At 40.5% G+C, this 23,358-nt stretch overlaps 1 protein-coding gene across 1 annotated transcript in view; it reads left to right on the forward strand.

Moving 5' to 3' along the window:
* Positions 1–23,137, forward strand: part of LOC139714650 (25-hydroxyvitamin D-1 alpha hydroxylase, mitochondrial-like) — a 58,450-nt gene extending 35,313 nt beyond the window's left edge. The window contains exons 4-9 of the mRNA XM_071626330.1: positions 308–511; positions 5,338–5,504; positions 20,508–20,680; positions 21,616–21,694; positions 22,361–22,567; positions 23,027–23,137. Of these exons, the coding sequence (XP_071482431.1) occupies positions 308–511; positions 5,338–5,504; positions 20,508–20,680; positions 21,616–21,694; positions 22,361–22,567; positions 23,027–23,137 (941 nt within the window). The remainder of the gene's footprint in view (positions 1–307; positions 512–5,337; positions 5,505–20,507; positions 20,681–21,615; positions 21,695–22,360; positions 22,568–23,026) is intronic.
* The last annotated feature ends 221 nt before the right edge of the window (positions 23,138–23,358 follow it).

The raw sequence follows: 23,358 nt of genomic DNA on the forward strand, positions 1-23,358 counted from the left end.
TAAATGATAAGATGACAAGAAGTTAATTAGAATTCTTCATGACTGATATTGTTATTATCTGATATCTTGTCTGATTCTGATCATCTCTTGACAATGATGTAGACACGACGACATCCGAGATCTTGTCAGCAGTCACGTAATTCTACAAGATGTAGAGATTATCCTTCTGTCTGTGTGTTTTTTTTTATTTGCGTTTGTTTTAATTCTACTCTCCACTTGTCTGTGCATATCTGCCTGTCTCTTTCTTCCCTTCTAAACCTTCTCTCTTTCTCATTCTTGTCTTATGATACCAACTTCCACACCCCAGCGATCTTCAAGCTCCTCCTGGAGACCAGAATCGGCTGCCTGGAGGAGCCCATCCCGGCCGAGTCGCAGCGCTTCATCAACGCCGTGGGAGAGATGTTCGCCTCGGGCCAAATCATGTTCGTCACCTCCCCGGAGTGGTTCCGCAAGTGGAACCTGAAGCCCTGGCGCGACCACGAGGCCGCATGGGACTACATGTTCAACTTCGGTAAAGACAAAACAACTTGAGACGTCGATGAAAGATGGATAAATTAGAAAAGAGTTGATTGATCTATAGATAAATGAAGAAATAGGCGAAGAAGCATGGTGTAATCCTAACCAATCACTAAAGTAATGTTGTGTTTTATGATACCGGGGCTCATCACTGATTCACATACATCTATTGATCGATTTTGATATTTGCCAGAGCATCTGTACTACAATTAGAATGACTATAATACAGCAACATGAAGTAACACATATCGTAATGACCGTAATAATGACTTGAACATTGTGATTTTATCACGAGAGAATTTTTTTCTGGTGAAATGACCCGGGAAGTCACGTTAAAAGCTGAGCACTCATCACCTCCCGCTTACTACCAGCTGCAGTCGGGTTTGTCAACATGGGCAAGATTGGTCTATGTTCTCTGCTTCCACCCCTTCCTCCCACCCCCACCTCCAGCACATTCTTGAACTTCAATCCATTCTGCTGCAGAAATTATTTCACTTCAGATTATACTATAGAAAAAAAAGACTAGTTATAAATTAATGCACCATACAGATACGCTGTCTCTGCACAAGATCAGAAAGCATTTTAAAACAACAAAAAGAAAGCCAATTTGAGAGAGACACGGGAACTGTAATATTCTTCAATGTTCTGAAATGTGTGGTGAATTTGTAGATCAATTGTAAATGTAGCATTCCATAGGCTTTGAAGATTATATGTAACCGAAGCAAACAGTGATATTATGAACAACAAAGTGAGTCATATTTTTGTACTCAACCATACTTATGAAACACGAACGGGAAAACAGTGAATCGTAAAAGTTGATGTAAAAATAGACGATATTCCAAACCGAAGATTTATGATTTGTAGGACTTAATGGGTTGATAGGACATTATCTCATTGTGATGATCAAGGATCTGATGAGCGCGAACAGAATTCTCAGACCTATTGATAATGAGTGCACTATATATTGATGACTGATAACTCGTCAAAACCGTAGACCCGCAAAGGGCCAAAGCTGACGTGGACCGTCCGTCATCGGACACGGGAGAATCAGTCTTTGTTCTTTTTCTCCAGCGGTCAGTGCGGGGATGAAGATGACAAGCACAAATTCAGCGTACTTTTTTTTTTCACACAGTAACTTGACAGTAATATTTCCTGCTCACATATTATTGAATGCATATTAACATGTATCATAGAATTATGTTGATTCTTTAAGGACAAGAATATGCCATTGTTAATATTCATATTTCGTATATTTCGTGCGTTTACCTGAACAAAAGTTGAGACTATTTTCTGACGTAGCAACAACTAATGCCTGCAAACCGAATTCCCAAATAATAAAATGTATAAAAAAGGTGCATGACTAAGATTATCAGGGAGAATTATCAAATCGTGAGCATTACCGACCACTGGTGATATTTGCTAACAAGAAAAATAATGGTCTGCTAAAAAGTATAAATGAGGAGCTATCATGTAATTGTGTTATCTATTTTTGACAAATCAATTGAATCATAAGCACCCAAAATTTGATATATGCTGCTCGCGGTCGAGCGTAACTTAGCACAGGCGAAAGCAATATGAGCGGATTCTACAAGGAACAACCATGACGTTTATACGCTAGTAATCAATTTTCGAATGTAATCGATTTATCCCTCTAAGCCCCTTGTTAACTTGTCATTACTTTTTCGTCGCTTTGGCATCACGTTGGATGACGCAACCTCCATGAATAACTTTGGAAACTTTTGGCAACCATCGTTCTTGCTATCGTTGGGGCATATTTGGCAGCCAAAACGCAAACAATTAACGCGCCGCAAGTAATCCTTCTACTCTACCTATAGCCGCGGTTAAGACCCGTAATTAGCGCGTTTCCCCTGGGCGTGTCTCTAACATCCTTGATACTCCACAGATGTTTCTGTACGTCCGGGTCGCGAGACGCTCTTTGCCCAGGTGCTGCGGATTCATTGTGGTTAACCCTTCACCACGTTAACACACACGTCATCCTCACACAGCCTGTTGATGCCTGTCAGTCTCGAAATGACAGAGTGATCGAATGGTTCTCCAAAGCAGGCATACTTTTGATTTTTTTTTTCAGAACATCTCACCGGAATTGATTATAGTATACGTTTCATCGAAGACTCTATTGAATAGTGGAATTGATGTCGGAATGTATATGTCAAAGCTCACCAACGAACCATGCCTATATGCCCCTATATAGCAAATCATACTCGACCTTTTGCGTCTCAATTGCTCAATTTCAACTCCGAACAATTAGTAATAATAGTACAAGAAGTTAAACAAAATGTAACTGGCAGTACATGCACTAAAAAGGTATTATGATGGAATAGGCCCATGACATTATCATCATTGACATCAGTGTTTGTTCCTTTTCTACTCCTCCTCCTCCTCCTCCTCTTTCTTCTCCTCATTCTTTGTGCTCCTTCTTTTCTTCTTCTGTATCTCCGCATTTCCCTTCAACTTCCTCATGTATCTTTGTTATAGTTTCTCCTAATCCTTCTCTTCCGCTTCATTTCCTTCACTACCTTCTCCTGCCACTCGCTTGATACGAGTTAAGTTACTTGTCAACAAGTGAAGGCTGTGAAATTTGCGGGACATGGATCATGAAATGCAGCAGTACTCGCTAGTTATTTTCATTGCCGTTGATTGTCCTGGAAAACCATGAGTGTATATCTGTAGCTGTTTTCATTCTCGTGCACTTATTGCCAACTGCTTACTGTATTGTTATCCTCGTCTTGGACCGTGAGGTTAAATTTTGTTTTCATTTGGTCACCCAGAGGAGACGGAATTTCCGAATGACCGTTGTATTTTTCTCTCGAGACCTTACAGGCCTACACAGCCGTCCGTTAATACCTCCGGGTGCAGAGCACGCATTCGTTACACGCTGAATTGTGTGTTATTTGTGTTTTGTTGGTACGAGTAGGTGTGTTTTTTTTTCTCCCGCGTCACCCCCGGAGTAATGAATAGTCATTACCATGACAACTGGTGAGTGCGGAGGATCGGTCGCGCTGCTTAATGGCCGGATAAGGGTGCTAAGGTTTCAGGAAAGTTTGTGTAAGTCGAAACTCGCATCGGGCCCAAGCAGGGGAATCGCGGTGAAGCGAGTTTGACCTTTTCCCTTTCTCATGAGATGATGTGAAATGCGAGCGTCGCTGATGATGTGGGCGGAGGTGGCGCTTGGCCGTGAAATATCACTTCTGTTCCGGGAACGTGAACTCCTTATTCCCCTTCTTTGATATGAACGAGAACAGGCGTTCCTTTTCATCCACACAGGAAGAGGTGTTCCCCCCACACTGGTCAAATTCAATGTCACAAGTCGCCATCGCCTTGGAACATATCCGCATGAATAGACCTGTCTTATGAGGATTTTAACACGGTCGTTTATCCGTGTGGCCATAAGGCATTCCTCGTACAGCTCTCCTATTTCTCTTTTAGATTGTATATTTTTTTCAGATAATTATGAATAGAGACTTTAAGGAATGCGTCATCGGTAACTTGAAATCAACCTACACATACTGTATTCTTAACGTTTCGCCCAGAAAAACACAGAGAAATTCACAAAGTGGGGGGAGGGGTGAGTTTCATTCTTCACTTGCGTTCCTGATTTAAATCATCTTCTTCTTCACACTGTGTCATGTTTACTGTATAGCATTGGTTTATTTGAGTTTTTATTTCTCTGTTCCTTTTTTTCTCCAAGTAGGCGTACAGGGACAAGTAATTTACAAATTGATACAAAGATAAAAAAGTGAAACATACAAATCAATGTAGAAATTTTCAAAATCGTAACAACACCGTCCCTAAGATGATAATTGCAATATATTTGACAATAGCAACATTGAAATGCATAAGTGTAAATGTATACGGGAACATGTAAGATATCAACACAAGGGACGGTCATCATAAGCAGAGCTTGACGAGGCCCTATCAAATATACAATGTGATTGTTAACAATTTGGTCACGTATACGATTCGTTTTCCCGGTTCTGCTGTTGGCCGAAATGCTCATTTACAATAATAGCTATTATCATTTCTGCACGTAGACCATGAATGGCTTTGCACTTTTCCGAGTATGAACGTAATCAACGTATCATTTCATTCATAGTTGTGATGTCAGATTGCTAAAGGACATGAAATATTTACAAGATTTTTTACTGCCCACGATAACCATAGGATATCAAAGTGGCTCAGAAGATATACAAATTCTGCTGTGGTTCCAAAGAAACTTTTTTTTCTGCTTTGTTTGATTGTCGATCACGTAGATTGCTGTTCCTGAATTCGAGGCAGACCGATGAATCATAAAATACCTTACAACCATGACTTCAGTTTGAATTAAAAAAAAATGCTCATGAGATTTCATAATCTATGCAGGCATAAATATAAGGTACACCTGTCCGCATAATTTATGACGATGATGTTTTGGTATCGTAACATGTGCCAGAAACGTTTCTTTTTTGTTTGTTGTTTGTTTGTTTGTTTGTTTTTGTTTGTTTGTCTGTTTGTTTGTTTTTTGTCAGTATTTTGTGGTTCCTAGAACTGTGTTCATGACTGGGTGAAAGTTAATATAATTTAAGAACATTTTCATTTATTACTACCCAAGCTACCTAGCAGCACTTCCGGCGAACAATAATTTTGTTTACCTTTTGTCCCGGTGACCATTGTTACTCATAGATGATGTTTGAAAAATTAATAATGACTCAAGGGGGACTACGTTCTTTATCTCTTTGCCTGAAATAGTTAATAGGGTTTCCTGCCAATGTAACCGGATGTTTGTTTGTTTGTTTGTTTGTTTTCGTTCGGATTTTTTGGCAGCGCGGAAGTGCGTGGACAAGCGACTGACCGAGCTAGCCTCGATGGCGTCCAAGGGGGAAACCGTGGAGGACAGCGGCATTCTTACCCACCTCCTGGCCAGCCAGAAGCTCAGCATGAAAGAGGTCTACAGTAACGCCTGCGAGCTGCTCCTTGCTGGAGTCGACACGGTGAGTTGTCCGCCCTCGCGCCGCCGCCGCCTCTGCGGCGGTGCGGCGGCATTACGCTCGGAAACGAGCCGTAGCTGTCTGATCCAGCTATCTAATTTCCGGCTGCCAAGTCCACTCTTTTGAAGAAGCACGCGGTGCCACGACTCTATCTTCATTATTCCTTTATGTCTTGCAGTGGAATGCATTGCTGTAGTTCATTTACAGTGGTGTCTAAGAAACTCTGAATTATTCAGTTGCGGTTATTTGCATGTAGCCATAATAGTATGAAAGCACATATTACCAAGATATCTTTTCTTTTTTTTTTTTCTTTTTTCTTTTCTTTTTTTTTTCTTTTTTTTTTTTTTTTTTTGGGGGGGGGGGGCATGTTAGGAAGGAAATGACTGATTTATAGGTTGACTTAGGAATTGAAATAAGAGGGTTTGTGGGGGGGGGGGGTTCTGTCATCTCTCGAGAAGGCATTGACATTATTCCCTGATGACAGCGAACAAGCTGTTTTGGCTTCGTTTCTCATCATGAGCCGATTTTGTGGAATGACGGAAAACGCGTGTCATCATCAGTCATCTTCACCAAAACTTGTCAATGACCACAGAAACAACCCGTCATTGTGGAGTCATCCCCTCAGCGATCGAACGAAGTGCACTTTTGGACCCCTTCTCCGTAGAAACGTTACTATACTGCGCAGGGTCAGAAGGTCAAGGTGTGCGAATTGAAAGAAGGTCGATGCGACAATGTGTATATACATTGTTTTGTGAGGCGGATGTTTCGTTGGCGCTGAGCAAGTCTGCTCATCTTTAGATTAAAGATGTAGTTCAGCATTAGCAGCAGCTAGGTTGATTCCCTTTAATAGCTCCACATCCCTTTCCGTAGCTTTTCACACCGGATTCTCCAATAGGAACTGGTTTCCACAAAAGTCGGCGTCCATTACCTTGCCACCGACTAGCGAGCATAAAACAAACAAAACAAATGAAACAAAAAATAAAACAACATTTAAATAAGCATTCATATTGAAGTTAGGTCTAGGTCAATGCCGAAGCACGATGGGTAACCGATAGATCAAAAGGTTCGAATTGATTATATGGTGTTGCCGAACTTTGTATCATCTTTCCCTCTTTAAAATGTTATTTATGGACGTACGATAGTACTTTGTCGTATGATCATTTGTTGATTGATTGATGAATACTGATGGATAATTCATAATTGATTGAATGATCAAAACATAAAGTGTATGATTACCACAACCGATCAACCATGAAAATTAGCCAGTTGTTATCCCCGTTAAACGCTTCATCCGAGCTCGTTTCAGCGTCGCTTGCAGACTTGCACAGTCTCGATTCAGGAATGCCCTTCAACATGTCCAATGTCGGTTTCAAACGCCTTAATTAAAGTCCTCGAAAATAACTTGCTCAGGCCATTTTCTTGTGTGCACAGAACAGCCCTTTGTATCTGAGTTCCTGATTTCAAAGCCATTTGTGTGCAGTCCATAAATAGCAGCCATGTTGACTGTGGGTAGAGGACATCGCGAGCTGAGAGAAGTAGCATATATTGTCCAGTGCTTGATGTGTTTCCCAATGTCCGAAGGCGGCAGAGAGGTAACGCACAACAGCTGGCATCCACATTATTGCCCAAACAACTTTCAAACTTCAAAGGTGAAATCCCGCTCCATGTTCAAGTTAACTTGAATAAAACGATGTGAAATCTAGAGTGAATCATAGGAACCGGATGGTATAGACGTTTCATAAAACTCGAAGCTGGAATATGAAGAGAGATACTGGCTTATTACATTCCCACAATATCCAGGAAACGGATGTACATGTTGGCTATAGCCATGACGTGTATGCAATGTAGATGTGGCGAGAATGTCATCGAGTCCAAATTCCCCCATCTATACCTATGTACAGAGTTCCACTACAGTTCTATTTTGGTGAAATGAAATCAAGAGAAATACACTTTGTTACCTTCCGATCGTAAATAATGAGTAAAGAGTTGTAATAAAATATAAAAGCTTTGACTTGTATTTCTTAGTAATTTTAATCACTACATAATCAATCAAAATATAACTTTAATGACTCTTTTTTAATGTTGAAACCAATAAGAGATATTGACACCAACTCCTCATTCAAAATGCTTTATTCAAGTTAACTTGAATGTGATATGGACTTTTGTTTTAAAGGCGGAATTTCCCTCGCCCAACCCTCGCACTTTCCGCGTATACGTATTATGAAGATACCATTTTGGCAGCAGCCGAAAAACATTTATAGTCGGTTTGTTCAGTGGTGAGAGATTGAATGTTTCTGCCTTCAGATTTGTCTAATTTTCTTTGAACGCGCCTGAATCTACCAGAATGCATTTGGAATAATATGCAATTGTGATCATAAGTCAGTGACGCTGTGACGTCATGATTTAATCCTCACTGACTGACAATCACACACACAAGTGAGGGTCGGCTAAACCACTTTAACGCATCACCTTGACTACAAAGCGGAAGAGCAGCAGTGGCGGATCCAGGCAGGGGCGCACCAGGCTCCCCTTTAATTTTTGTTAAAAACAAAAGAAATAAAAAAAATGGGGATGCATGTGCCCCCCCCCCCCCCTTCCTTTAAGGAATTCCTGGATTCGCCCCTAAGCAGTGTGGTGCCGTTGAGACATGGCTCTGAAAACGAGCAGTCGAACCATACATCGTCGTATATTGAAAATAGATACGTTTCAGTGCAAGGCCATCGATGTCGGGACCTGGTTCCCTATTGTACGTGGGATAGTCATCTCATCGACACCCTGGCGAGTGAAAAGCTCCTGGGTGGTAGAACTCACTGACAAGGCTTCGGGGGATAGGGCGTTTATACGGATCAGAGAGTGAGAGAGAGGCTCTTCAATATCTTGAAAAGGAGAACATTAAACGGTCGCCAAAAATATCGTTATGTGACATCTGGTTAAAGGATTCTTTCAATTTTTTTTTCAAGCGATATTGCACGAGGGCACCATGGATATGCATTCAATAGGTAGGAGACAGTAATAATGGTTGATTTAGTCTTAGCCTGTTAAAACATTGCTTTCGATGAAAGGGGTGTTATAGTTTTAGATGAGATTTAGGCTTCAGGTTTCTAACTTTTTGTGAGATTATGAGAAACCTCTCATGAAATACCAGTGAAAGAGCATACTAATCTAAGAGGAATTCAAAGTTTGTTTGATGAAAACTGGTTTGATGAAAATTGGTGGAAGTGGCCGCGATATTCAAAACAAATAGGGGCCTAGCCCTTAAAAAAGTGGGACCCACCTTTTATTAGGACCACTCTGTTTTGCTTTGATTGTGGATATCTCAGCCATTTCAAACTCGATTATCATCAAACAAGGAAAAGTAAAAATTACGCGGTGCGTAACATATGTCCCCGCCGGAAGTAGCATTTAGTGGCAAAATGTACAATATAGGTCAAAAATCAAGGTCAAAGGTCAAAGAAGTCAAAGGTCAAAATTCTGTGTAGAAGTTTTGAAGCCCTCACCTAGTGCCATCACATAAAGCAAACAGAATCGAAATCGGGTTAGAAATGGCGAAGGAGCAGCATTTTGTAGCCAATGTACAATATAGGTCAAAAATCAAGGTCAAAGGTCAAAGAAGTCAAAGGTCAAAATTCTGTGCAGAAGTTTTGAAGCCCTCACCTAGTGCCATCACATAAAGCAAACGGAATCGAAATCGGGTTAGAAATGGCGAAGGAGTAGCATTTTGTAGCAAAATGTACAATATAGGTCAAAAAATCAAGGTCAAAGGTCAAAGAAGTCAAAGGTCAAAATTCTGTGTAGAAGTTTTGAAGCCCTCACCTAGTGCCATCACATAAAGCAAACGGAATCGAAATCGGGTTAGAAATGGCGAAGGAGTAGCATTTTGTAGCAAAATGTACAATATAGGTCAAAAAATCAAGGTCAAAGGTCAAAGAAGTCAAAGGTCAAAATTCTGTGTAGAAGTTTTGAAGCCCTCACCTAGTGCCATCACATAAAGCAAACGGAATCGAAATCGGGTTAGAAATGGCGAAGGAGTAGCATTTTGTAGCAAAATGTACAATATAGGTCAAAGGTCAAGGTCAAAGGTCACGACTGAAATTCTGTGTAGAAGTTTCAAAGCTCCCATGTAGTGCTATCATATAAAGCAAACAGAATCAAAATTGGCTCATAAATGACAGAGAAGTAGCAAATTGAAGATTTTGATCACACACGGACGCACACACGGACACACGGACGGACACACGGACGGACACACGGACGGACGCACGGACGGACGGACACACACACGTACGGAGCCCGCTTCATAGTCCCCTGCTCGAACTCGTTCGGCGGGGACAATGAACCTTTAACTCCTAATAGAATTGTATGCTCTTTTTACATAAGTCATGTTTTCATAAATGGTTTCTAATTATCTCGCGAAAAAAAGGTTAAGATCTGAATCCCCCGTTTCAACCAAAGCTATGCCATCCCCTTTAAGCTTTGTAGTTCTTCATGTTCAGTGACAAACATTTCGGACGTTACTTTGCTGATGACGAGAAACTCTAATTTGATAAAACGGTGGAAAAAGGAGCACGGGAATTACCCAAACCAGCTGCGAGAGAGGAAACAGTGCTGTCAAAGGGTGGGGGCAGGGAGGAACGGAATAGCGTTCGCTTTCACTCGAGGAACCAGGATGGTGATATAGGTTGATGGGTGGTGTACAGTGGGCGGCGATGTTTAACACCAAGTTCCTCGATACGGAGCACTCCGGAAAACTCGTTTCCCCAAGAAAAAAAAAATCATTCTCTAAATGAGAGGGCCAGGGAAGACAGCAAGGCAGAAGAAGGGAGAAAAAAATGGTGCACACATCACAAAAAACAAGAACTTGAACGGGGGAATGAGGAAAACCCGGTCAGGATTGATTTATTCAGGATTTTGTTCTCATTATGAAACTCGACATAAATGGACATCAGAACTCTTTCGATCGATACATGAGATCCGTTAAGGAAGAAAGGACAGCGCGGGTGTGAATGTATTTCTGACGAAGAAGAGTGAGAGAGCAAGAGGGAGAGATGATATATATATATATATGAGATAGGGAGAGAAAATAGAAAGAGACTCTTGTGGTAACATGGCGAGAGTTCGCGTGCTTTTGTCTCTCCCCGGACCTCCGCTGAATTACAGATTCTAGGAAATCGGATAGCCACTCCCGTTAACGACATAAATCCTCCGGATAAAACGATATATTAGAGTGGCGAATAGGAAGATGCATATGCCGAAAGTGAAAAAAAAAAATGCATTTTCGTTCAAATGCCGCTGAGATTTCTTGAAATGTTGAACACAATTTGCCCCTTTGTTGAGTGATGTTAGATTAACTATCTCGCGGGTAGTGCACTTTCCCATATACAACTGCATCTTATCAAGGAGGGATGATATACCCTAATGCTGAAAAAAGAAATCACGCTTAATGTGCTGCTTGGGTTGGATTTACGAGCGATACGAATTTGTAGATGAATATAAAAATGATTTAGGGTACATGCAGGTAATATGAGACTGCAGGTAATATGGCACGCGTGACTCAAAAACCCTTATTACTCCACCTGAACCACTTCCAAAATGCATATAGCGCCATCTATAGTTTTATATCATCACTGTGCTTAGTTCTTGATGATTTTCCTGCTCGCTGACTGAAAGTTTGGTGAGAATATCACCAAATACTGAAAAGATATGTAAAAATTACAGTATTTTTTAGCCTTGATATAAGATTTGACATTTCACCAATTACACTGGTGTAAGTAAAGTTATTGTGTGTGAAATCAATTCTTTGCATTTTACGTAAGCTCATTGATTGGTTTAACCAAAGAAAGTGTGTTTTGGTCTATGTACTGTACTAAATATGTGTTATATGGCTTCAAAGGGGACCAACAAGACCCAACAAGCTGCAGGTAATATGAGACGTCAATATGGCGGACAGGTTTTATTGACATCTCTGATTTCAAGTGACTTGCTAATTAGATAGAAGCCAACATCAAAATACCTCATTTTCTTCTCTGACAGTTTTTTATATTCAAAGTATATAGAAAATGTATCACAAAGTACAACACACAGCTATATGAACATGTATGTAAATTAATATTTGTGTACTTTAGATAGGGTGCTTCCAAATTAATGCCACAATTAATTTGGTGTGCTATAATCTTCAGTTTGAGTGTTATTTTATATGTGTTAGATACTGTACACGATTACTTCAAACATTTGAATTCACAATCAGTTTTAACCATAAAAGACTGGGGTCTCAACGTTTTGTGTGATATTTCCGCGGTTTTTATTATTTTTTATCAATTTTCTTTTTGCAACTGAGCTAGGCCAGGCCTAGCTCAGTTGCAAAAAAAAAATAATAATAATAAGATATAATAAAATGCCCATCAGGATTATCTTTTTTTCTTTGAACTTTTGTGCAACATTTGATACCTATTTTGTAAAAATAAAAGTAAAAGACCTTTACGTAATAATCTCATGTCGGTAATGAAATCTCATGTCGGCGTCAAATTTGAGAATTTCTGAGATTTGTGTACAAACACACGGAAAATTGCGTTTCATGCTTAAAATCAATTTTTGGCTTAAAATTGTGTTATTTGTCTCAGTTTTAGATAATATTCATATGATATCTATTAAAATTAAATAGTCAAACTACACCAATAGAAAAAACTCATGAATTTAAGACATAAGATTGTCACTATAACATTGACACAATGTCTACCATGCACAGTCTCATATTACCTGCACATGCAGGTAATATGAGACTTCTGCGATGATGTCATAATTTGCGTATTAACTGTCAACAAAAATATTTGATTGGTGCAAATGCTATATAAAAGGAAGGATGAATAGTTGCTTATTCCCAAAAACAAAGTTTGATGGGTTTTTCTGTATGCATCTTCATGTCATTTATGCAAATGAGCTTAATAGTCTCATATTACCTGCATGTACCCTAAATGAATCAATCAAGGATCAAAGAACACAAAGATTTTAAGATGGAAATGATTTAATCACAGCAGAATTCCAACTTTTGCGTCTTGCAAATCGTATACGCCATAACTGAGGTATGATGAATAATAAACATTTTTGTCTAGAAGTGATTTGGAGTCCCAAGTAATGGTGATCTACAATTTGTCGACAATTTCCTAGAGGAGAAATTGTCTCGTGGTAAAAATGAACTGCAGAAACTGAGAGAAGTTGGGTGTTGCGATCTGAAAGACCCGAATGTGATTTCGTTCACGTGTAAAACTAGATTCATTCCAATCAGCACAAGTGGTGGTGAGTGTGTGCTTGTTTCGGCTTCCCCGCACGAGGCGCTGTAGACGAGTTCCGGAAAACGCGTAACTCGATCTGCAGCAAAGCCCCTGTTAATTCGTGTACCCTATCAGCCTGATCAGCCACGGACCTGGTTTTGGTTCCTGTCCGCGAGCAAATTCAATTTAGGGACTGTTTAAAGGCGCATGGAAACCATTACATTATTATACTTCGCGAAGAGGAAGATTCGTGTTGAGATTTCTAGTCTCTCGGTATATGAGATGAGTAAGCCTCGCCGAAAAGAGAGAGAAAAAAAGAGAATACAGAAACACTGTCAAAGATGGGCAAAATTGATCCAGTCTTTAGTTGTTCATTTCATGGTATCGTCTTGCTGATTAGCATCCAGAATGAGACATGCGTAGGTCCTATATCTCAGAATGAACGAAGATGTGCTTCCATTCCTCTAGTAAGATGTAAACCTTTTTTTCCCTCGTAACATTGACTATTGTTGTTGGCCATCTAATCTATTTTGTCTGCCGAAAATCCATTTGGGATTATGATGTATCATGCAATGTGTCGCTAATTCACACGGGTAAGTCAAAAAGTCAAACTAAGGGGAAATTGAAAGTTTCGCAGAAGCACAGAGAAGCAGTCATGCTTTACATTGAACAGTGAATCGCTACAGATTCCAAACGTGCACTTTGTGATTATGATGCGCTATACCATAGTTGTGTATAGATCTTTTTTATCGCGTTTCACTGTTTGTTTTGTGTGTTTCAGAATGTTGTGATTGTATTCTTCTGGTGTATTGCCTTAAAAAAAGCGAAAATGAGCATTCAGAAAGAATTTCAAGTGATCACTGCCATTGGCAATATTCGTAGTTTATGTGCGGCGTCTGTTCTACATCAAGCGACAGCGCTGCTGATGTGCAAAGTGATTCAGTGCTGACATGTTCGAGAAGTGGTGGAAATATCTGGGATTAGTAGTCTCCGCCCCAGCTGTTACTATGTATCTCCTTCCCGCCCACACCTCTATTGGTCCTTTTATCCAAAGTTTCATTGATGAGACAGTTGGCTTTTTATGTTGTTGTATGTGTCAAGAAAGTGCATGTGACCCGAAAGTAAGAGGAAAATGTACAAACAAAAAAAGTGCACCAACAGAGTGCCAGTTGTATGCCATCATTACAGGGAAAACAATTCAAGTGATAGAAATAAAATGATGTGAAGAAGCTGTGGAAGAGAGAGAGAAAAGTCGAAAAGAGGGAGGGGAGAGAATAGGCTGGGGACAATGATATTTCATGGATCTTTGAATGTTATTTGTTTTTCCATAATACTAACCACTGTATCTTCGAAAGTCATAAGACAGAAAAACGTCTATACGTTTGAGAACAGCAGACTACATTTTGCCCTCGTCACTGTCGATCTTTGTTTCGGTGTCTCTTTCGCCGCTGCTTCCAAGAAAGTAAAATGTTTGAAATGTTATATTTCATGATTTTCACTAATACAGACAGCTTTTCGTTTTCGCTCGATATAAGTGTTTCATTGAGATTACCCCTCCCCCCCCCCCAAAAAAAAAAAAGAGCGCTTAGAGGACAAGTTCACCCAAATAATGGCGTGGATTGATTGAATGCTCCAATATTGGTAGAACGCATCAGTGAAAGTTTGAGTCGTTGTACATACAGTTGTACGTGACATCATAAGCTGCAGTAGTCTTCTCATCCAGCGATGGTTGCACAGACACTTGGATTATAATTCATAACTTTTGAACGAATTGTCGGATTTTCCTCAAACTTTCAATGATGTTTTCTTAATCATATTGCTGCATTCACTCAATCCACACATGCATGTTTGTGTGAACTTGTCCTTTTAAGTCATGAAACAGCCGTTCTGTTTGGCAGTCAATCGCATGTGTGTTCGGGATGCCATAGCGCCCGCTCGTAGACCCCTTGGGATAGTGACATACTGTGCGGCCGATCAATCAGACTGGCTTGGTAGCAATCCAGGTATCCAATCAGTCCACCTCCTCCCGGTGATGCGGAATCGATTTACCCTATACCGCCATCCCAATGTGTGTCACAGTCTTCTGTTCCGAGTTTTGCGTCCAACATACCCATATGATATTCAACCCTTCCTCTCCCCTCCAACCAAACCCCTCCCCATCCCAACTCGCTCCATGATACAGAAGAAAATACAAACAGAGAAAGTAATCTGGAAAAGCCGTTTAAATGTGGTAAATACCTCGGTAGTGATGAATTTGCGAGCGCTTTTCGTTACGTCGGAAGTGTCGATTGATATAGAGGTCACGCACATAGTTCCACTCGTGTTCTCTCGGAGTGGGCTTGTGCGTTAACCATTTGCGGTCGGATGAGTAACGAAATGCCTGATGGGCGCGTGGAAAATCCGTCTGGTCCGTTTATGTCTACACCTGTCTGTGCTGTGAAATTGGATTAGACGCGAATAGTACGAGAGTTTGTTTTTCAAAGCATATAACAGTGCCTTCCTGACACATTCCTGTTTCTTTCTCCCTCTCCGAATTTACCTTGTCAGAGGATAAAGTTTTCTCGCAATACAATGAATGAAACGCATCGCGAAGACCTTTGATACGTTACCATTTATGTTCTTGATTTCCCACGCCTTGTAAGAGTTACAATTGTCCGGGATTTTGCTCATATAAAAACCCCGGTCACACAGCGCTTTACGGCTTAATCACGGCCAAAACACGTCGAAACGTAGTCTCCCGTGAAGCAGACGATGTTGTTCGCGTTGATGTCGAGTTTAAGACGAGCTACGGTCGATTTATAGACGTGGCAGGACCCGGGGAAAATCGGAACGGCGTCGGACGCGGTAAAAAGTTTTGAACTGCTCAAAACTTTATTCCGCGGACAACCACGGGCGGCATACGTGGTAAAGACGTGCAACACACGTGAAACACACGTGGTAGTCCGTGTTCCGGCAGTGATTAAAACTTGGGGAGACGCAGTAAGACGCGACAGTTTTGAGGTCTGTCACGGGCAGAGCACGGTTATCTGACGGGTGTTACGCGTTGGTATCACGGGAACTAGCGTGCGTTTAGCGGCTTGTCACTGACAAATGGATTTTCGGCGTACATACACGTGCCTGGACGTGGTTAACCGTGCTTAGGCAGTGCTTCAGCAGTGGAACAGCCGCCAAAGGCCATATCCCGTACAAAGCACGGCCGAACCAAAATTGACCAAAAAGTTACCACTTACGACCACGTCCACCAGATTTTCATAACTTTTTGTACGTGATTTAGACGTGGAGTGCTGTGGACGGGGGCTAAAGATAATGTTTCGGTTTGCCGTCCGAGATATTTAACGGACATATCATTGCCAAGCACGGGGAAACTACAACGTGCGAAACGAAGTCAGTTCGGTCCTTCAACTCAAACCTTGGAAAGGGAGCTTAGATATGAAGATGATTTGCATAATTACTCAAATGATCTTAGTCATGACTTTACAGTCTGCTGAATAATTCGAGTACACTTTATGCGCTTGTTATTTGTACCCCTTCCCCTTCCAACCAGCTACATGCATGTCATCTTCTGCGTGTTCTCACGAGTTGATGAACAGTGCTGCACAGATCGCAAAGTGCTGAATCATAACGCAGAAGTTGCGAGTTAGTTGGATGGCCTATACCATGCAGATCTAATTATGGTAATCAGTTCAACTTTACCGCAAGTATAAACCGGGCGCATTGTAATAGACTGACCCTCCCCCGCGATAAACCAATTTCTGGTAATACGAACAGAGTGTCGAGTGTCATAAGGAGAGTGTTTGTGCTGTTAAAGTGGAACTGAACCATTACGACGCGTACGCGCCCGGAAAATCCGCGCTCTCGTTTCATTTTTTTATACGAACGTTTAATTATTTTGAATGGTATCTCTGTCGTGTTCTTCTTTTCTTTGTGCAAGCATCAAAATTGTCCTCACACGCAGCTGTGTTTCGTTTCGTAGAATGCTGCTGGTTTTTAAGATCTAGTATATCTTTTTTATTACCACTGCTATTTTGTCTGCATGTCTGCACCTACAACTTTTGTTTCATCAGCTCCTGCTACCAGCAAGTGTGATTATCCATCTGTTTTATTCTTCTGCTCAGTCGCATCTCTGAAAATGATTATGATGTGATTGAGATTTAGAAGTGCCGTCTGATACGTAAAGCTAGCCTGTTTGTTTGTTTGTTTGTTTGTTTGAGTGATTGTTTGTTTTTACTTTTACGTCTTATCCCATGATTATTCATTTTTATTTCCAGCCACTATTTTGGTGAATACATTTTTTTTTTCGATCCGATCGAACACTCACACATGCATTATCCTGAATACGAAAACGAGCTATATTTCTTTGTGAGATAAGGACACAGCACAAGAAACCTATTGAAAAATAAATGTGTGATTAAGTCCTTCACTTTTACAGTCATTCCAGGCTCATCTGCATGTTGTTGTCATAGTAACGTTAAGAAGACATTTCGAGTAGGCCTATATGTGATAGTATGTATGTCCCTTGACCACTCTACAGAGTGGCTTTGGCGCAGTATATATAAAGACATATTATCTATTATGTATTATTATTATTATTATTATTATTATTATTATTATCATTATTATTATTATCACTATTATCATTATTATTATTATTATTATACTGCGTTAAAACATAAGTATATTTCTCTCATTTTGTTTTGTTTTGACTGTGCGGTTGCAGATGATAATTATTTATTGTGTTTGTACCAAGTCATTGAATCAAATCCGCGCTTTCCACTTCTGAAAGTGAGTATGACATAAAGCGGACCCGGGAGTTATGGGCTAAACTGTTAAAGCCATCTGCCATGCATGTCGAGGATTATGATCAAGAAATACACACACACACACACACACACACACACACACACGCACGCACGCACACACATACACACACAGCATCAACAAAGTTAACAACAACAAAATAGAGCTTAAACAAACAGAGAGTTATGATTGTATGGATGTGGGCACGTGCTGCTTTGCTGGTCCGAATGCCGGTGTTGATAACAGGATGTGCGTTAATGCGTAATCACTGCGCAGATTGCTTCCACTTTCCAGCATGACTAGACAATAAATAATGAATATGGCCTCTTCCAGCAAACTTGAATATGGCTAATGCTGTTTATGATTAAATGTGTTTTACGCGCAGTAAAGCGCATTTTTCATTTCATAAGATGAGAAGGCCGGATATTGTTCCCAGGCCTGATGTCGATCGCGCGAAACGGAGAAAATAACATGTAGTCACATTCTTCCTACGGATAGTCCTCATTCCTTGATGAGAATCCCTACGATGTCACTTAAGTTGCTCAGCGGCGTGTAATCGTCCTCTCCACGACCACCTGTCCCGTTTCTGTCGGCCTGGGGTGCCAAAAGATAGCCGTAACTCATCTTAGCAGTATACATCGTCCTCGACTTGCATTTTGGTAGATTGATTCGAACACATGACCTCAAAATGATCTGTTGTGAATTTAAAAATTACGTTCCAGCCTAGCAAGCGATAAAATGTTCCCTTTAAAGATATCTCTAGCGAGCCCCATCAGCAAGTCGTTTTTCCCACATTGATAAGTCGGTTTTAATCAGGAGCGGAAATGTCCCTTCATCGGAAGAGACGCAAGGGCGGTCCGGCACTGATGACACAAATCAATTGCAGACGCAACGCGTCAAGAGGCCAAGAGGGCCAGCTTGGCCTTTCTCCCTTAAAGAACTTCGGGTGCTGCTTTGGCAACTAGCATGCCTTGATCTGGTTTTTCTTTTGAACAACACCATTTCTTTAATGAAGAAGATGAAGAGTTCAGTCGGCACTCCTTCGACTCTGTGAACTTTTGCTTATCGATTTGGCGATCTCGTCTGCTTCTTATTGTCACTGTCTCTTCTCTCACACTCTTTATGAGAATGATGTTCTCCCGCGGTCCGTTATCCTGTCAATGTAGTTTTGCTCCCACACGTTGTTGTTTTTGTTGTTTTTCAACAAAATTGTTGTTTCTCTCAGCTCCTCTGATTTTGATTAGCCTCTGGTGTCTATCAGCCGCATTATCAACACCAAAAGCCATCCAATAGACATTGAGTGTAATCTCCTCTTGTTTCAGGCTTTTTAAAAAAGAGAATCCATGCTAGATAGCACTTAACCCTTACACATGTATGACTCTTCTGAATTGTCTTGTTCACTGACCAAATGTTTTAATTGGAGCCAAAGGGTAAGATCTGAGATAGGGAAATCTTTGAAAGCATTTCTTTAAAAACGTGTATGGCTACACACAAGGCTCGACACTTACTTTACTTTTCGCACCAAAATCATCAAATTGCGTTTTTGCTTTTTTGTTTTTTGTTTTTTGTGGCCCGACCATATAAATTTGGTGACCCAAAAATGTAAAGAAAACATAGAAATGAAAAGATTCACAAAGCATTAAAACAATGTCATAAACCATGGCGCATTGCAGATGTATACTGGTCGATGATGATCATGATGAAATTCTCTGGAATAAAGAAGTTATGTTTGCTTTAATGCCTCAAGGATGTCAGTCGCAACAACGTGCACGTCAGAATGCCTGATGCCTCACAACTTCTATCCCGGGATTACGTAGTATCAAACAAAATCACGATCGATATTTCAGTATCCACATCACCGCTCCCCATGATAAAGATTATTTGAATATTGATAAGTATGACAACGGCATTCAAATAACGTCACTTATAATAACTACCAAGCTCATGTTGAATTGAGGCTTAAACATAGTTTTCCACGACACTGTGCACGCATTCAAGAAATGATTTCATTTAACATATAGGAGTAGGCCCTATATATGCTTCTATACTTGGAAAGACAAAAGTCGGATGAGAGGTAGAAAAATAGCTTTGCGGAATTTTGCCGTTAAATAGACGAGTTCTGTCGCGAGGACTATCTTGCAACCCTGGTAGCGGTGTCTGCTGAAATGCGTACAGTTGTGAAGCACTGAGCCCCGATTCATTTTCCCCTTTTTGAGTGGGATACACATGAAAAAAATAATCTACACAGTAGAAAGTTTTTGATGGCCCGATCGGGCCACCCAAACAATCTTTTCTTAAAAACTGGTGGCCGGGCCAACATGTACATGTAGGGCCACCGCTAATATCGAGCTCCGTGGCTACAACATCATAAAGCAAAAACATTTGTGTCAGTAATTGAGGCAGTAACCTTTAAGTGTTGCAGTCTGTAGAATGAGTTGAGTATGAGGGACATTTTAGTGCCAGTGATTAATGTAAACAAAGTGCAGAAGGTATTAAAAGCAGATGTGAGCAAGAAATCATTGGAAACATGAGCTGTCTGTATAATATTACTCTTTTTAACTGTTTAAGCGGAAACTAATGAACTAAGCAAGGAAATATGACGTAATCACTTGCTATATGCTATCTTTGCCAAAAAACAGGAAGATCGAACGCAGATCACCCCCTAACCAATCAGTATAGGGACATTCGCGTTATCACTTTCAGATGTAACAAATCACAAGTAGGTACTTACGAACATTGTCGTTATTTCGCGAGCTCGCTAATCAGTGCTTTCCTTTCAATACTGCACAGTTTGTGCCAATCATTTGCTTTTATTGATGCTGGTTATTCTTATTGATAAAGAAGGTGAAGACAAAGGTGATGATAATGATGATGATGATGATGATGATGATGATGATGTCAAAGAGCAACGCTAAGTCACATATTTCGTTATATCTTACCACAGACGTCCAACACGCTGGCCTGGGCGCTTTACGAGCTGTCCCGTCACCCCGACACTCAGGAGCGTCTGTTCGCCGAAATAGAGGGCGCTCTTGCACTTAGCGGCCGAGACATTCCGGAGCATGACGATCTGCCAAACATGCCTTACCTGAAGGGAATTATCAAAGAAACTCTGAGGTCAGTATTCCGAGAATTATGCCATTTTTGTTTGGGTAATGAAGGCTTCGAAACCCTCTTTGGTTTGGGTTGGGTTTGGTTTATTTCTGCATTCAAGGAAATACAAATTCAACATGAATTTCACAGACATAGAGAATGACAAATGTAATGATTGATATGATAACTATAACATTACACAAGTAGATAAGCATAAACAATAGTATTGTGCCATAAACATGTACAAAACATGTGAATAAGTTAGATGATTATGTAGTAGTTACTTTTCCAATAAATGAGAGAGATAATTGACCGCAGGAGACGACTATAGTGAGTGGTATATAGGCTGGAAATGGGTGAAATGAATGAAATTTATTTCTTTTAAGTCACAGATCAAAACCTGCTCTGTTAAAAGAAGAAATTTGTTTAATTAGTGTGGATAATGTACCCGGTACTTACAACTACCGCATGTCACATTGTGTAAGTTATGTTCAAAAGTTATTTTCACTGGGTGAATTACGTTTATGCTCTGCTCGTTTTAGTGAATCTATGACCTGTTCGAATATGGATAAGTCTTTCCTAATGCCTATAGATTGTAATATTTTGTTTACCAAACCTCCACGAGGTAATACGGGAAGATGCGTGTTTGCGAGGACAAAGATGTGTGTGTGTGTGTGTGTGTGTGTGTGTGTGTTCGTCCCTAATAATTTCCATTCCAATGGTTCCAGTTATCAATGTTATAGCAGATAGACAATAACGACGGGTTTACAGACGGTAGTTCTCTGTTTGATAATGATAATGATGATAATTGTGAATTTATATTGCGCACTTTCTATGAAGCATATATCCTCACCTGCGCATAACAATAAGATATAATCAAAAGAAAAAATCAGATTGATAAGTTTGCGAGGAAAATATCAGATTAAATTTTTTTATCGTCATTCTTTTGATATCCACAGATTGTACCCCGTTGTACCGGCAAATAACCGTGTGTTGGACAAAGATGTCGAAATTGGGGGCTACCACATCCCTAAAGGAGTAAGTGGCTGATATTTTACGTGCTTCACAAAGTACCTGTTCCTACGATTTGTAAATCTGGCAGTGATTATGTGTAATCACATATTGTTAATGTCCGGGGTTTTTGTTTTATCTACCCAATATTGTAGGGTATATATATGTATAATTATGATCATCTCGAGTGAGATACAACTTTCTCCAGTTGATGCAAACATGATTCAGTCTTTTCACATCCCTCCAGATGAGTTCCAAGATCTATATTTTTCCCCTGCCCTAAGCCAAGCATAAAAGCTACCCCACAAACGTAACCCTAACCCTAATCCTATAGTCCTCACATCAAACTACACCTAAAACCCTAACCCTTATAACTCTATGTCCTTGAAGAAAATAAGATCGGAGCAATTACCGCAGGAGCAAATGTCGTGTCACCCTCCGGATGACTCTCATTAACTCATTAGGAACCATTCTTTCATTTTTGAATGTCTTACAAATTTATGTTGTAGTTTTTTCTATCTCCCTAGTTATCATTTCTAATACTTTGAGATATATCGAAGAAAGAAGAACTAATATGGATGGGAACATTGTTCGCATTTTTTTTTTTTTTTTTTTTTTTTTTTTTTGCATTGAGGGAGCTAATCGTTATCTTGCGACTGTTGTCGATTTATTTTTTTTTTTCAAATCTTTCAGACCATGATCGGTTCTCTTCAGTACGTGATGAGTCACGACCCGGCACTCTTTCCCGAACCCGACGCCTTCCGACCCGATCGATGGTTGCGGGCCGAGGGAGTGGGCGAGGGCGTATCTTCTTTCTCCTCCCTGCCCTTCGGCTTCGGTCCCCGGATGTGCATCGGCCGCAGGATTGCCGAGATGGAGATGCATCTCGCCCTGGCCCGGGTAAGGCTCATCTTTAACCCATTCCATACTGAATTCCGAAATCTCCACAGACATAATACACAGGACAACAGGTTCCAGTATAGGGAACGGGTTAACGCATTATCTACGTATATAATTATGAAGAGTTTGAGCCCAGCAGCACGGGTTACGCGCCATTTTTTCAGTGTGTTAAAGTATGTCCATTATCAGATGCTAGTACAGTAGAGCAAAATAAAACCTTTCCAAAGATACGTTTCTTGTTACATCATTTCAAGGGATATTTTTGCAGTTATGATTAAAGATGTTTTTCATTTTCTTACTACTTTTTATTTTTTAGAAGCATTAATTACAAATATGTCAATCGAGAAAAAAATGAAGCTGAAATTGAAGTAAACTAATGGCTCTACACATACTCTGAGGATTTCGTGTTTGTACTTCAGGTGATCGTTTTGTTTGTGTGTTTCTTTCATTTTTCTAAAGCTCTCCAAAACGTTCGAGCTCCGTTACCGAGGCGATGACAAAGTCCTGCCCGCCGTCCGTGGCATCCTCGTGCCAGGAGCGCCGCTCAAGATCAGCTTCATGGACAGGTGAAAAATGGCTCAGCGCTTTGATTATGATGAATATTCGTACTACAAGAGAGAGAGAAAAATTCAAAAATGTGTGTTCCAAGGACAACGTAAGATCAGCGATGTGGACAAACTGAACTGACGCTGAATAAGTTACCGGGATTGTGAATCAGGTGAGACGATCCACGAGCCTTTAGCCACAAGATGATTGCTTCTGGCGCTGGCCGCGTTTAAAGACCAGATAGC

Source organism: Diadema antillarum, unplaced genomic scaffold, assembly GCF_040938485.1.
Source record: "Diadema antillarum isolate AM-2024a unplaced genomic scaffold, OU_Dant_1.0 seq00002362_RagTag, whole genome shotgun sequence".
NCBI classification, from domain to species: domain Eukaryota; kingdom Metazoa; phylum Echinodermata; class Echinoidea; order Diadematoida; family Diadematidae; genus Diadema; species Diadema antillarum.